The sequence below is a fragment of the Chiloscyllium plagiosum genome, chromosome 10, assembly GCF_004010195.1.
Source record: "Chiloscyllium plagiosum isolate BGI_BamShark_2017 chromosome 10, ASM401019v2, whole genome shotgun sequence".
Taxonomy (NCBI): domain Eukaryota; kingdom Metazoa; phylum Chordata; class Chondrichthyes; order Orectolobiformes; family Hemiscylliidae; genus Chiloscyllium; species Chiloscyllium plagiosum.
Genome location: NC_057719.1, coordinates 79,006,789 through 79,023,322, shown reverse-complemented (window position 1 = coordinate 79,023,322; position 16,534 = coordinate 79,006,789). Strand labels below are relative to the sequence as shown.

Genomic DNA, 16,534 nt, shown 5'->3' with positions numbered 1-16,534 from the left:
CCTTAGAATTAGAGGGGGTAAATTCAGAACAGAAATGCAGAGACATTTCTTCAGCCAGAGAGTGGTGAGCCTATGGAATTCATTGCCACGGAGTGCAGTGGAGGCCGGGAGGCTAAATGTCTTCAAGGCAGAGATTGATAAATTCTTGATGTCACAAGGAATTAAGGTCTACGGGGAGAATGCGGGTAAGTGGAGTTGAAATGCCCATCAGCCATGATTGAATGGCGGAGTGGACTCGATGGGCCGAATGGCCTTACTTCCACTCCTATGTCTTATGGTGTTAAGTAGATGTTTAGTAGTTGGGTGGGAGACTGCCTGGCAATACCAGGTGCAGTAAGAGGCTGCTCACATCACCTCTCTCCACTTTCCTTCTAAAAGGGCTCTTATGATTCAGTGTAGTATCCCTACCTTAAAGGTAGGAGGCCTGGGTTCAGGTCACACCTGCTCCAGGGCTGTGTCATAACATCTCTGAATTGATTGATTTAAAGACAAAACTTGTGATTATTTGTATTACGAGGTGTATGCTTGTAGTGTGCAATTCTGTAAATAAATACAGAAAGAGATTAGCTCCAATCTTATCTTTCACTCACTGGAATACAGGGTGTAGCATAAGGCAAGGTAGGACATAACCCAGGCTGGTGAATGGCACAGAACAGGAGGTGGTGGTATTACGAGCACACTTAGCACTAAACAAGTTGGAGAAAGTGAGGACTGCAGATGCTGGAGGTCAGAGTCAAACAGTATGTGCTTGTCTAGTGCTACACTTTTTGACACTAAGCAAGTTGTGTTCCATTGTATGTACCTACAGTGTGACAAGGGCCAGAGATTTTTTTAAAAAAGATCAGCCAATTAACTTAAGATGGACAGTAAAACACACGGTAATTGTATGACTTTGTGTCAGTGGAGCCAGTTTGTTCAGTTTGGGCACACCAACCTGAGTGTAATGCTGGCAGGAGGTATTGTATTTGCACTGTCCCGTGTGGTAGTGATAATTCTGAGCCTCCCGAAACCACAGGTCAACAATTTCAGAGACAGACAACGTCCCAACCGGTGAGGAATGGTAATTCCAGCCGATCTCCTCCTCCTCTTCTCTCTGAGCCCACGGTTCCTGGTGATTCCTGTGGCAACTGGCTGCCCGCAGCTGTGCCAGTCGGGCAAGGTTCTCACTCCATTCCTGCAAGACAGCCCAGAGGAAGAGGGTGATTACACCATTCCGGTAACCAGCACACCCCCTTGATCATGGCTTCCACCTCTCAGATAAGACGTTAAAACTGTGACCCCTATCTGTCCTGACAGCGATTCTCTCAAGCACTGGTTCAAAGAGCTCTATGGTGCCTCCCAGCCCATATTCATCCCTCAACCAACGTCACTGAAAGAGACTCGAATCACATTGCTAATTTGTGAGAGCTTGCTGTGCGCAAAATGGCTGCCACATTTCCTACACTTTCCAAATGAACTTCATTGGCCGAGATTATGCAAGAATCTTGCAGAGGGTGATTCTTCTTTCAGGCCAGAGCACGTCAAAACCAGGAAGGGGGATATTTTTTTTAAGCAGCCTTTGTGATTGCTGAAACAAATTCTTGAGTTTTCTATGCCGTGAGTGAGAGCTTTTTAAAAAAATTATATTATTCAAAGACCTTCCATGCATTCCTCAAATATTAGCCTGGATCTTGTGATTTGCAACAAAGGACCTGCCTCACGCTAACTTCTTACGGGCACTTGAGTGGCAACATGAAATATTTCGGGGTCTTTCGCCCTGACCTCTAGGTGGTGTGTACATGAGGTGGGCAGGCTATAGGGTGGATCTCCAAGCAATCACTGCAAAGAGCCCTCAGTGAGACATGAAAGCCCTGGAGGAGGAAGAACAGAGCTTGGAGACCATGAGAAAGCAACAGTGCTCCTCCAGACCCACAAACTGTGCTGTAAAAGCAATCACCCTCTGCTTAGAGCTTTCCTCAGGCCTGATCCTCTAGCTGCTGTGGATTAAACCTATAAGTGTTAAGCTAGTTTTGTGGGATCTTTGCTGGCACAGTGGTAGTGTCCCTATATCTGGTCCTGACAGCCTGGTATTCAAGTTCCAACTGCTCCAGAGAAGTGTCACAGCATGTCTGTACAGGCTGGTTAGAATATCTATAAGTACCTACAGAGGCTTAACAAAGACTTTGCACAGGACTACAGTCACATCTTTCATATTTTGATGTGGTTACAAGAGTCCTATGCAGTGTCCACTAATGGTCTCAATGCCTTTAGTGAGAGCCAGGCAACACAGGGGTTGGAGTGCTTTATTTCTTCCTCCAACTCCATTTTAATTCCGCGCTCTCCCTCTTTCTCTACCCTCCCCTACCTCTGTTCTTGTTGCACTGCCTCAGGGGGTAGTGCTGGATAATTGTTCATTTAATTAGTAACTGGGTGATTTGATGCTGGTAAATAAAAAATCCAGAGGGGTGCAATAGCATCGCTGAATAGAAAAGATAAAAAAAAAAGAAAGAGAACAAGTAAAGCAAGTCTCACTGGGGCTCCTTGTCGCACAATGGCAGTGACCCTACCTCTAATGTAGCAGATCTGGGTTCAAGTCCCACCTGCACCAGCAGTGTGTAGTAACATCTCTGAACAGACTGATTAGAAAATATCTAATGCTTTTCTCATTAAAATGTTTAAATGGACACACAATCCCTTGAAGTGCATTCACTGCATCCCCCTTCCTCTGCCTCCAGTAAACTAAAAAGTTATAGAATCATAGGCTGGGGGCAGTGCAGGAAACCATTTAACTCACTGTCTACCTGTTGACTTTCTACAAGAGCTATTAGCACACTCTAACCTATCCCTGTCATTCCTTTCACTTCAGGTAATTATCCAATTCCTTTCTCAAAATCAATCTCCATCACAATCTCAAGACACTGCATTCCAGATCCTAGCCACTCGCCATGAAAAGTTTCTTTCTTGTGTTTCCCCCATTTTATTTTGTAAATCTAACTTGTCTGGTGACTCAGTGGTTATCACAGCTGCCTCATAGCGCCAGGCACCCGGGTTTGATTCCCGCCTCGGGCGACTGTCTACATTAAGCTTGCACAATCTCCCTGTATCTGCGTGGGTTTCCTCCAGTTGCTCCGGTTTCCTTCTACAGTCCAAAGGTGTGCAGGTTAGGTGAATTCGCCATGTTTAATTGCCCATAGTGTTCAGGATGTGTAGATTAGGTGCATTCGTCAGGGGTAAATGTACAGTAATAGGGTTTGGGTGGGATACTCTGCAGAGGATTGGTGTGGACTTGTTGGGCCAAAGGGCCTTTTCCAGACTGTAGGGATTCTATGACTCTAAGGATTCTATGATTATCTAGTTTGCAACCGGTCCCCCAGTAGGAACAGTTTCTCTCAATGTAATCTGTCCAAAAAGTTCATGAGTTGGCACACCTCAATCAAATTACCTCTCAACCTTCACCAACCTATCCACATAACAGACGTCCCTAAACCCCGCTTGGAGCCATTCTCAAAAATTGGTTTGAACACTCTCTGCAATACTTTCACAGCCTGGCTCAAATGTGTAGGAGGAGAAAGTGAGGTCTGCAGATGCTGGAGATCAGAGCTGAAAATGTATTGCTGGAAAAGCGCAGCAGGTCAGGCAGCATCCAGGGAACAAGAGAATCGACGTTTCTTCCTGAAGGGCTTATGCCCGAAATATCGATTCTCTTGTTCCCTGGATGCTGCCTGACCTGCTGCGCTTTTCCAGCAACACATTTTCAGCTCAAATGTGTAGCTCAGAATCGGGTCCAATCGTCCAGCTGGGGCTGAACTGATGTTCTCTAATAGGTTCACAATAATTTCCTTGCTCAAGAGCTCTGTGTATCCATTTATAAAGTGCAGGATCCTGTATCCTTCAGTTTTCACCTTCTCAACCTTCTCTGCAACTTTCAATGCTTAAAGCCCAAAGAAATCCCAGTGAGAAATCAGTGTCCACTAAGCATAGAAAATGTTCAAAAAATTTATTGAATATCAAAGGAATAGCTTTATCTCTCTCACTCTCAGGAAACATACTTTCTGAGTTGACAAACACACAATAATATAGGTTGTTATCTCTACCAAGGTCAGGCTCTGAAGCAAGACCTTCTTATACCTGATAAGGAGATGAAGCTAGATTAAAGTGGTGCTGGAAAAGCACAGCAGGTCAGGCAGCATCCAAGGAGCAGGAAAATCGAAGTTTCGGGCAAAAGCCCTTCATCAGGAAGCCCTTCCTGATGAAGGGCTTTTGCCCGAAACGTCGATTTTCCTGCTCCTCGGATGCTGCCTGACCTGCTGTGCTTTTCCAGCACCACTCTAATCTAGACTCTGGTTTCCAGCATCTGCAGTCCTTGTTTTTACCAAGGAGATGAAGCTGTCTGATGAAGGAGCAGTGCTGTGAAAGCTAGTGCTTCCAAATAAACCCTCCAAAAAACCAGGACGAAAACCTGGTGTTGTGTTATTTTTACCTGATAAGCAGAGTTCTCATGGTCCACAAGTAAATCAATGGTCAAAGTCAAAGCAAGACAGTATGGCCTACCAAACGATGGGCCATTAGATAACTTCATGGTCCTGATGGAAACGAGGGGTAATCTTGAATACCTGTCCCTTGGTAATGCACAACCGATTAAGCGACTGACTAAAGACTCCCAGAATCAAGGTATATGAATGGAGAAACAAAAACAGCAGTTGGTGAAGAAACGCAGCAGGTCTGGCATCATCTGTGCAGAGTAAGCACAAGTAACATTTCGAGTCCAGTGACCCTTCTTGAGGTCTGACCTAATATATTGGTTAATCAAGAAAACGTGGAACAGAGGACAGCTTTGTGTAATGGTTTGGCCTAACACTTTGGTTTGCTCAGGTCAGCTTCATCCATCGTTTTTCTTCTGATCCAAAGCCAGTAAACAGATCCGGGGAGACTGCTTCCCCAGCCATGGAACTCAGCGTCCCCCTGCTTTCCCCATCCATTCTGGGACCAGATCTTATACAGACAGCATTGATGGGAGACTCTCGTGTTTTCAGGTGCCTCTTGTCCATGTTTCAGCCTGATACTGTGAAGTAGAGATCATGACCACATGGTAAGGGATGAACGTACTTCTAGTATTGATGTTGCAATCTTCAAACACTCACTTCCTCAGGTGACCAAAGGCTAAACCAGCAGACTTCAGGCAATCTTTAAAAATCTGTGATAGACAACATCTGAGGCATTGCAATCTGTGCATGCACATTTGTCCCATTGCACACTGCTACCTCTGTATCATTGTTCAAATTTACATATTTCAGACTGTATATCCTGTGTACTGCTCTCATACAACTCAGTCCATGTGTTATCCCATGTACAATCTTTGTAATACCTGACATTCAGCCTGTGTGTCCCATGCATAACATACACCAGTCTGTGTTATCTTACAAGTATCAGACTGGTGCCAAGTTTTACATTGCTCGCAATCAGGTTGATTGTGTTTCTCTCAGGTAAAAGCTTGCCTCCGTGCGAGCAAAGTTATTAACATAATCAGTGTTGCCAACAAGCCAGAACACTGGATTTGCAACCATCACATTTAGTTGTGGAGCTGACACTGAAATTGAACACCCTCAGTCCAAACAAACATCTCTCCCATCCAGGGATGCCTTTGAAACCAACAATGCCTCATTCTTGCTCGGTTCAGGGTAAAGATTTGGTCAGCTCATTGAGAAACTCAGAGCCACTTTTCACTGATTTCCATTTGCATCTTCCAACTTTGGCCACACAACTGGCTTTCCTGTGTTCATACAATTATTCTTAGGTACCTGACAAAGCCATGTAGACAGCTTCCTCCAAACTCTCAAATCCTTCTCTGAATTCAGGAACTGCTGCACAGTTATTTGTTTACTCTGCAATCTTTGTGAGTTTGAACTGGGCTGTGTATCTACCATTCCTTCTCAACACCGTGTTATCCTGTCAGGGCGTGGGATTGGCAAGAACACAGCACACATCAGTGAGCTAGTAGCCTTGATATCCTGTGTTGATTTGTGCACATACCAGTTATCTTCAATGGTGTTTTATCCTATGATTCTATCAATTAAGTTTGTGTTAGGGCATGTTTGACTGCAGCAGTGGGTAATACAGAGTTTGGATTTTTAGTTAATAGCCAATAGTTGATGTGTACATGAGGCACGGAAAAAATTAATCATCTTTGGCCATACGTTGGAGGTCAACTTTTATATCAGATTGGCCATTATTTGAATACACACAGTTATGCTCAACCTACATCAACCGTTGGGTAAATCACATTTAGAGTATTATATGGAGTTCTGTTTGCCACATTACAGCAAATATACAGAGGCTATAGAGAATATTTACAAGGTTGATGTCAGAAGTGATTCGGTATAAGTATCAGGAAAGAATCAACAGGCAGGGCCACCTCTGTCCTCAAAACAGAAGGCCAAGTGTGAGACGTGAAATGATAAGAGGTGAGCACTCAGAGGGAGAGTTTCCTCTTGTGAGGAAGAGGATAACTAGAAGCCATCAATATAGGACAGTCACCAAGAAATCCAACAGGAAGTTCAGAAGAAACCTGTTTAACCAAACAATGCTAAGAGTGTGGAACTCAGTACTGCAGGGAATGGTTGATATGTTTAAAGGCTGACCGAGTGGAGCTGAGAGGGTTATGATGGTTCAGACTGAGATACAAAAGGTTGGAAGGAACTTAAATACAGCACCAACAAATGACCAAATCATATTTATTTTTCTCCTTGATTATAGATGCCTAGTTCTCGAACGTTAACCCTGTTTCTCACTTGGTAGATGCTGCTTGATCTACCCAGTGCTATCCAGCATCTTCTCGTTCTCACGGGCTATGAGTGAGTGGGACAGGCTCCTGATCCAATGAGGTCCCTGTTGTCTTGGCTGTGTGCTCTGGTCAGTCACACCTGAGAGGGAGGGAAATGCCTCCTTCGTCAGCGAGTTTCTGCATTTATGTAGCGCCCCTCAGGACCTCGGAGCATTTCAAAGTGATTTACAGCCAGCATTTAAGTGTTGCAGCCTCTGTTGGGATGTGGAAAAAGTGGCAGCAGATCAGTGCACAGCAAGCTCCCAGAAACAACAATTTGTCAATGAGTAGCTTTTCTGTGATGAGGGGTTGGATGAGGGATAAGATTAGATTCCCTACAGTGTGGAAACAGGCCCTTCGGCCCAACAAGTCCACACCAAGCCTCTGAAGAGTAACCCACCCAGACCCATGTCCCTCTGACTAATGCACCTAACACTATGGCCTGTTCACCTGAACTGCACATCTTTGGACTGTGGGAGGAACCCACGCAGACAATGTGAAAACTCCACACAGGCAGTTGCCCAAGACTGGAATCGAACCCAGGACCCTGGCGCAGTGAGGCAGCAGTGCTAACCACTGAGCCACCGTGCTGCCCTGTAAAGATTGGCCAAGATTGGCGGGAGAACTCCTGCCGGTGCCGCACACAGTTGTTTCTGTCCACCTGTGAGGGCAGAGTCTCAACTGAGAACACAGTATTCCGTGCAGCACTTCTCTCAGTCTTACACGAGCACCATCAGCCTGGTTCAAGCTTGTGGCACTGAGCCCTATACAAATGACCTTCCAGCTCATCGATGAGGGAGGACTGTTGAGGGGACCATGGAGAACGAGAACAAGGCCAGTTATTTGAATTAAAGTGGAGCCAGCACTTGGTCACGAGTCCTGAAGACAGGCTGCCAAAGAGATGGGCTGTCAGGAGATGTTCCCACGGAGGGGGTGTGTGAGATGATAGCAGCTGCAAGGGAGACAGATGTTCATTGTTTATCAGGATAGTGTTGAAGTAAGGAGTGCCTTCTCCCAGGCCATGAAGCCAACTGTTTTATGAAAGATGTGACCCAAACTAAGAAAGGCACTGAGCGCCGTAACGTGGTTCAAAGCTCTTAACTCTTTGTGGACCATGGAGATGTGGAGGTGGAGCGGGCTGAATATTTTAGCCAGCCTAATTCATAACACCTCCTGCCAAATATCTCCCAACATGAAACGAGACAACAGCTGGAGTCAGGGCTGAACGTGAGCAGCCAAGTTATAAATACGCCAAGAGATGCATAGCTTAAAGCGCTTAACGACTGAAAGGATTACACAGCAACAACATGAACGGAATTGCACACTTGGCTCAGCAATTAAACAAGAGAACAGAAATAATTACAAATATACCCAGTTAAATGTCAATTGTGGGGCAAAATGATTCTGAGCAGGAGGAAAAACAGATCACCCTGTGGTTTCTATTCTGAGGGAACGTTGATCCGAATAGCTGTGAGGATCACAAATATAGCATCACACGGATATTCTAAGCACAGAGTTACAGTGACAAGGACAGCTGGTATACGTGTACAAACACAGAGCCCCACAAGCACATGATTCGGGACGAAACTGGGATGTGAGGTGTTTCCCGATCCGAGATGATGTTAATTCTCAGTATGGTCCGTGTAATGCAGATGACCTTCTCGATTGTCAGGTGAGACTCCGTCTGCCCCCTCAGATACAAAAAAAGAAAATCCTGATTGAATAATAATTGAGAGGATTCTCCTGGGTGTCCTTTGCAATGTTTATCCTTCCATCCACATTATACCTGCCCATTATCACCTTGGTGCCTGTGGGACCTTGCTGTGTATCTAAGGTTATAACAGTGATTACATTTCAAAAGCCCTTAACTGAGGATAAAGCTGTTTTGGATTCCCTGAGGTTGTGCAAGGAAATATTTATCCATTTGAAAGCATGCACATTTATTTCATATGTTTGCAGGTCAATCTGCAACCTTCTGGCCCAGCATATCCCCCACGCAAGTATTACAATCAAGCCAGGAGATCAATCCTGGTTCAATGAAGAGTGCAGGAGATAATGCAGGAAGCAACTTGAGGCACACCTAAAAATGAGATGTCAACCTGGTTAAGCTACCAGACAGGACTGCGTGTATGCCAAACAGCATAAGCAGCAAGTGATAGACAGAGCAAACCAACAGATCAGACCTAACCTCTGCAGTCCTGCCAAATCCAGTCGTGAATGGTTGTGGACAATTAAGCAACTCACTGGAGGAGGAGGCTGCACAAATATCCCCAGCACATCAGTGCAAAAGATAAAGCTGAAGCATTCACAGCAATTTTCAGCTAGAAGTGCTGAGTGGATGATCCATCTCAGCCTCCTCCAGTGGTCTCCGGCATCACAGATACCAGTCTTCAGGCAATTCACTCCACATGGTATCAAGAAACAGTTGGAGGCACTGGATACTGCAAAGGCAATAGGCCCTGATGACATTCCGGCAATAGTACTGAAGACTTGTGTTCTAGTACCTGACACTCCCCAAGCCAAGCCCTTCCAATACAATTACTGACATCTACCCGACAACATTGAAAATTGACCAGGCAAGACCTGTACACAAAAAACAGGACAAATCCAACCTGGTCAATTACTTCCCCACCCATCTATTTTTAATCATCACTAACATTATGGAAGGTGTCATCAACAGTGCTATCAAACAGCACCAGCTTAGCAATAACCTGCTCAGTGACTCCCAGTTTGGATTCCGCCAGGGCAATTCAGCTCCTGACCTCATTACAGCCTTGGTTCAAACTTGGACAAAAGAGTTGAATTCTAGAGGTGAGGTGACAGTGACAGCCCTTGACATCAAGGCCGCATTCGGCTGAATGTGACATCATGGAGCCCTGGCAAAACTGGGACCAATAGGTATCCAGGGCAAACTCTCTGCTGGTTGGAGTCAAACTTGGCAATAGGAAGATGGTTGTAGTTGTCTCAGCTCTAGGGCACCTCTGCAGGATTTCCTCAGGGTAGTGTCCTCGGCCCAACCACCTTCAGCTGTCTCATCAATGACCTTCCGTCCATCATAAAGACAGGACTGGGCATGTTCGCTCATGATTGCACAATGTTCAGCACCATTCGTGACTCATCAAATACCGAAGCAAGCTATGTTCAAATATAGAGTCTAGATTAGAGTGGTGCTGGAAAAGCACAGCAGGTCAGGCAGCATCCGAGGAGCAGGAAAATCAACATTTTGGGCAAAAGCCCTTCGTCAGGAATAGAGGCAGGGTGCCTGCAGAGTGGAGAGATATATGAGATGGGGGGGTGGGGGTGGGGAGAAAATGCTTTTCCAGCACCACTCTAATCTAGACTCTGGTTTCCAGCATCTGCAGTCCTTGTTTTTATCTATATTCAAATATAGCAAGATCTGAACAATATCCAGACTTGGGCTGACAATTGGCAAATAATGTTCATGCCATACAACTGCCAGATAATGACTGTCTCCCATTAGAGACAATCTAACCATCGCCCCATGACATTCAATGATGTTACCATTACTGAATCCACCACTATCAAAGTCCTGGGGTTACCATTGACTAGACAGTCAACTGGTCTCACCATATAAACATAATGGCTCTAACAGCAGGTTAGAGTCTGGGGATGCTGCAGCATGTAACTCACCTCCTGACTCTCCAAAGCCTGTCCACCATCTACAAGGCACAAGTCAGGAGTATGATGGAATACTCCCCACTTGCCTGGATGGGTGGAGTTCCAACAACACTCAAGAAGATTGACAGCATCCAGGACAAAGCAGCCCGCTTGACTGGCACCACATTCACAAGCATCCACTCACAGTAGCAGCAAGATGCATTTCAGAAATTCACCAAGGATTCTTAGACAGCACCTTCCAAACCCATGAATGCTTCCATCTAGAAGGACAAGAGCAGCAGATACATGGGAACACCACCACTTGCAAGACTGCCCCTAAGCCACTCACTATCCTGATTTGGAAATATATTGCCGTTCCTTCAATGTTGCTCGATCAAAATCCTGGAATTCCCTCCCTAATGGCATTGGAGGCCAACCCATAGGAGGTGGGTTGCAGCGGGTCAAGAGGCAGCTCACCACCACATTCTCAAGGACAACAACGGACAGGAAATCAATGCTGGCCAGCTAGTGATGCCAACGAATAGGTTAGGGGTGGAGTCAAGTCTCTGGTTCAATGGTCCCTCTTGCAGCATAGTTTTCAGTTCCAAGACCATTTCAAACTGGCCCATGAGTTACTCTAACCTTTGGTGGTCTGCCTCCCTGTGTTAATGTTGTAGCTCTTCCTGATCACAAGTCATAACCTCATCCTAGATCCTTTTTGGGTTAAAGATCAACAACACCTCCACCCTTTCTCAATCACACTGACCCACCATCAAACCTACTTTCTCTGAGGATCTCAAAACCAATGGATGGTCTTCCCCAGCTCAGCTCCCTCCCTCATACAGCTTTCTTTCCTCCCTCAGCTTGTCCGCCTCTTCAGCTCACCTTTCCTGTGCTTATCATACCTTCTTCAGCTCTCCCTCCTTCCCTACCACAGCTCTCCCTCCCTCAGCATTCCCTCCCTGAGCTCTCTTTCCCTCCAACAATTAAAGACGTTTAAACTGCAAGCTCTGCTTTTTAATGTTATTGACCTTGTTGACAAGCTACATTGTAAAGGCTGTGGCCCTTTACCTACATTTCCCGATCTAAAAACAATCAACTGTGTTACCATGTCACAACAGAGTGCATAGACTATCAAACCTGAATTCACTCATAAATCAAAGACCCAAGCCATGATATAATTAACTACTGCACTTTGGCTGTTAGACTTGCTCTTCCTGTCTCTCAAACCCATTAAACCCTGAGAAACATATTTTGGATAGAATATTTCCAGTCTGTCTCAAGTTGCTAGCTCAGCTGTGGACACAACGTTAGGCTCAGTTTAAACGGTATAAGAGGACAAACGATCTGAGGCCTTGATCATGAACAAAGAGAGCCATAGAATGCTTATTCTCCCTTCCTCCAATCACCAGCCCACTGAGCAGTGTTTACACTCCTCCTCTTCCTCCAATCAGCATATCCCAGAGCAGTGTTTATACTGTACTCTCTTGTCCTCCAATCACCATCTCCCTGGACAGTGTTACACTCCCCTCCTCCAATCACCAGCTCCCTGCACAGTGTTTACACTCCTCTCCTCCAATCACCATCTCTCTGGGCAACGTTTATACTCCTCTCCTCCAATCACCATCTCCCTGGACAGTGTTTACACTCCCCTCCACCAATCACAATCTCCCTGGGCAACGTTTATACTCCTCTCCTCCAATCACCATCTCCCTGGACTGTGTTTACACTCCTCCTCCTCTAATCACCATCTCCCTGAACAGTATTTACCCTCCCCTCCTGCGATCACCAGCTCCCAGGTCTCACCACCCCCATCCAAACCCCATTTCCCAGTGTTTCTGTCTCCCTCCCATAGCCATTCTAATCCTACACATGGTTAACTTTCAACAGACTAAATTCAATAGACTTATGGTGGGTAAGTTTATCAAGTCAGGTGGATCCAAGGCAGGTAAATGGGACTAAGATACAATTTAGGCATGGTAAAAGTGAATGGGAGAGCTGGTCTCAGAAGTTGAATGGTCACTTCCTTCTCCAGTACTCCTTGGTGGCAATAAATGCCAATCTTGCCAGTTTTGCTCACTTAGTAAGAACAAAATAAACAATAAAGTCTCTAGGACTTGCCAAAGAGTCCATGTTAAGCGTATACTCCCCATTCCAATCACGGTCGAATAAGGTTAGCCTTCCTCCGCCCCCCCACCTCCTTATTCACAAGCCATGCTTGGCACTGTACAACCTAGCAGCAAAAATATAAAACCCTGTAAATATAAAACAAGATTCAAGGTCAGATGCCCTAGTAAACTCAGACAGGGCGAGGCACTACAAACAGTAACACGAGAGAAATGGAACAATGCCCTGAGCAAAACACATTTTTCTAACTGCAGCACGTACAATCCAGACTGAAGAATAAACTAAATTCAAACAACAAAGCCATGGGTCATGGTTCGGGCTTTTCACCCACCATCATTATCCGGGGATTTCAAGGATTTGAAGTAAGAGAAATAATTCGAAGATTAAAACTGTGCAGCTTTTGTTTTTGCACTCAGTCAGTATAATGGGATCCCGACGTTGCGGAAGCAGGCCACTTGGCCCATCGGGTCCACACTGACCCTCCAAACAGCATCCCACCAGACCTACCCAACTACCCTATTCCCGCAGTTCCCATGGCTAATCCACCTAGCGTGCACAGCCCTGAATACTAGGGACAATTTAGCATGGCCAATCCACCTAATCTTAGCAAGTAGCAATGAGGTAAAAGATTAGATAATTTGTATCAAGGAAGTTTATTGAGAGATAGATTTTGGTCAAGGCACTAGGAAGAACTTACTTGCTTTTGAGGACAGATGGTGCATTAGTCTCATTCATAAAGCAGCAACTCTGACAGTGCAGCACTCCTCCCTACTGCTGCAGAGTGTCACCTGGAGGTTGTGCATTAGAGTCTAGAGAGTCCAGACACTTTGGACTCCAACCTACAACCTTCAGGAGTTGAAGCTGCCACTCACAGAACTATGGCTGAGACCTGAAGTGGAGCCAGTGACCCTTGGTTCGTCGGTGCTGACAATGTCCCAAAAAGCATTATTTTCTCTCATTTTCCAGGAAGAAATGAAGGTGAGCTTCCCCCCAGTCTTATCCTTCTTTCCCCTGAGATACGAGTAACGTTGGGCTCGGTTTTCTCAAAAACCCCAACTGTTACTGGCAACTGCCAAGAAGGGACTTTCTGTCAGGGTGAGAGGAGAAGTCAATATAAACACTGCAGCCACTCACCCCCCCACCACCTCCTGTCTTCCTTTATGACATGTTCTCTTTAGAATAAAGTCAAATTGTTTAAAATTTGAGGGTTTGTATTCAGAGAGGAGCTTTGGTTTATTGACTAGTGTCTCTCTCACACACACACGCATGCATATACACATATAAATCTATGGGGTGAATTTGTATTTGCAGATAAATTCTATTTTGTTCAAAAAGCTCACAATCTGTAGGCAGTCAGTCAATGTGACATTTTATAAATTCCTATGTTGGAAATAAAACCAGTCTGACTCCAGGTTGGGTTACAGCCAGACTCTACCCTTCACTGCATTGTCTGAGCCAAGATGTCACTTTCTTAATATACTGATAAAACTTTAAGTTATCTCGGGCAGTAATTCCAGGGTGTACATATTAATCAATCAAAATCTGCATCCCCATTCTAAATGATTAAAGACTTAACAGCAGGTTTGTCGAATACATCGCATCAGTTGTATGACACTTTGATTTTTACTTATAACTTCAGTGCCCTATGTAGCCTGTCCCACTAGCTACCTGACAAAACAGCAGCGCTCTGAAAGCTTGTGCTTCCAAATAAACCTGTTGGACTATAACCTGGTGTCGTGTGATTTTTAACTTTGTCCACCCCAGTCCAACACCAGCACCTCCACATCTTGACTAATCCAAGCAGAGTCTAAAAGATGGAGCCACTTTCACTAATGCTATCATCAATCGCTTGGTTGTTACTGCTCATGTCCAGGTCTGTTTTCTTCATGGGATGTCGGCAGAGCTGGGCAGACCAGCATTTTTTGCCACTCAGCTACCTGACCTTGAAAAGGTGGTGAGAGACACTTTCTTGATCCATCATGGCCAAATAATGGCCATCCTCAAAGAGAGAGAACCAAAAGCTTCCCTTGACATTCAGCAGTACCATATTTGTTGATTCCCCCACCGTCCCCCAGTATCAATCCAAAGGCTGCAAGATCAAGTCGAAAGCTAAGATATCTGTGGCAGATAAACTCACTTGCTGACTTCCCAAAACCTGAGCAACATCTACAAGGCACACATCAAGAATGTGAAGGCATACTTCCCACTTGTCTGGATGAGTACAGTTGCCAAAGCAATGCCAAAGCAAATCAATTGGCACCCAATCTGCCAATTAAAGATTCACTCCATACACCACCGTTGTGCAGTAGCCGTCTGTACTCTCTACAAAAGGCACTGGAGCATCTCACTAAAGTTCCTTCAAAAGTACCTTCCGAATCCATGGTTTTTACCTCATAGAAAGACAAGGGTGGCAGATACATGGGAACATCACCTCCTTCAAGTTCCCCTCGAAGCTGTGCACTAAATGAGTTGAAATGGTATCACTCTTCCTTTAATGCTTCAGTTAAAATCTTGGAACTTCTTCCCTAACTGCACTGTGAGTATATCTGCATCACATTGACTGCAGCAGTTCTAGAAGGCAGCTCATTACCATCTTATCCAGGGCTGTTAGGGATGGAAAATAAATAATGGCATAAATGATGCACACACAGGATCATTTACAGGATCATTAAGTCTAGAGCATGGAAACTGACCCTTTTGTCCAACCAGTCTATGGCCGACCATAATCCCAAACTAAACTAGTCCCACCGGCCTCCTCTGGCTCATAGTCTTCCAAATGTTTTCTATTCCTGTATCTATCCAAATGTTTTTTAAACATTGTAATTGTACCCACATCCATCACTTTCTCAGAAAGTTTATTCCACATCCAACCCTGTATAAGAAGCTTGTCTCTTATGTCTTTTTGAAATTTCTCTCTTCTCACCTTAAAAATGTGCCCCTTGTCTTGAAATCCTCATCCTAGGGAAAAGACAACTACCATCAACTCTATCTATACCTCTCATTATTTTATAAATTTCTATCAGATTGCCTCTCAGCATCCTACGGCTCTAGTGAAAAAAAGTTCCAACCTATCCAGCCTGTCTTAATAATTCAAACTTGCATACCCAGCAACATCCTGGTAAATCTCTTCTGAATCCTCTCCAACTTAATAATAACTGGGCGACCAGAACTGGACACAGTATCCCAGAACAGGCAAAAAGACCTAAAGACAAGTAGTATGTTCATTGGGTTGAAAGAGCTAATTTTAAAATTATTTTTGAACACAGTCATATAAATGGTGGGGAGTGAAGAGAAAGAGACATGTAAAATGAGTCAATTCCTAAAATCTTTAAGGATGAGACATGTTTCTGTTTCAATAGCATTATTAATCCTAACCCATGGAACTCATGTTTTCTGGAGTTCAGGCAGAAGGTTTGTGATCAATGAGGTAAATGCCTTCAGAGCACTATTTATGGGCAATGGGCAGGCGAAATGTAGGTAGCCAGGTCCTGTGACCAGCAGCCCCTACCCTTTGCTGTATATCATCAAATCCCAGCTTCCTTGATTTTAATTTCTTTATGATTGGCAGACAAGCCTTCATCTATCTTGGCTCTACAATCTCTAATTTCTTCCCAAAACACACCACCTCTCTCTATCTTGTTTTCCTTTCTTAAGACATTGCCTTCTTCTCATACCACTGTATTGGTCACCTCTCCTAACAAGCCCTTAAATGGCTCTGTGTTATTTTATTTCTAATAATGCTGCCGTGAAGGTCGATGGGCCATTTTACTGATTGCTTAAATGCAGTGGTTGCTGTTGTGGGTGGTCTGAAGTTCAGTTATTCCAGTACAAGGCTAATTGCTGTATAGGAGAAAGTTAAGACTGAAGATGCTGGCGATCAGAGTCGAAAATTGTGGCACTGGAAAAGCAATGCAGATCAGGCAGCATCTGAGGACCAGGAGAATCAGTGTTTCGGGCACAAGCCCTTCATCAGGGATGTGGGTGGGTGGG

At 44.8% G+C, this 16,534-nt stretch overlaps 1 protein-coding gene across 2 annotated transcripts in view; it reads right to left on the bottom strand.

The window, feature by feature from the left end:
• The window catches only part of LOC122553807 (C-type lectin domain family 18 member A-like), a 39,416-nt gene that overhangs the window by 15,362 nt on the left and 7,520 nt on the right, over window positions 1-16,534 (bottom strand). For both annotated transcript variants that reach the window (XM_043698158.1, XM_043698157.1), the window contains exon 3: window positions 935-1,174. In XM_043698158.1, coding sequence (XP_043554093.1) covers window positions 935-1,174 — 240 coding nt within the window. The remainder of the gene's footprint in view (window positions 1-934; window positions 1,175-16,534) is intronic.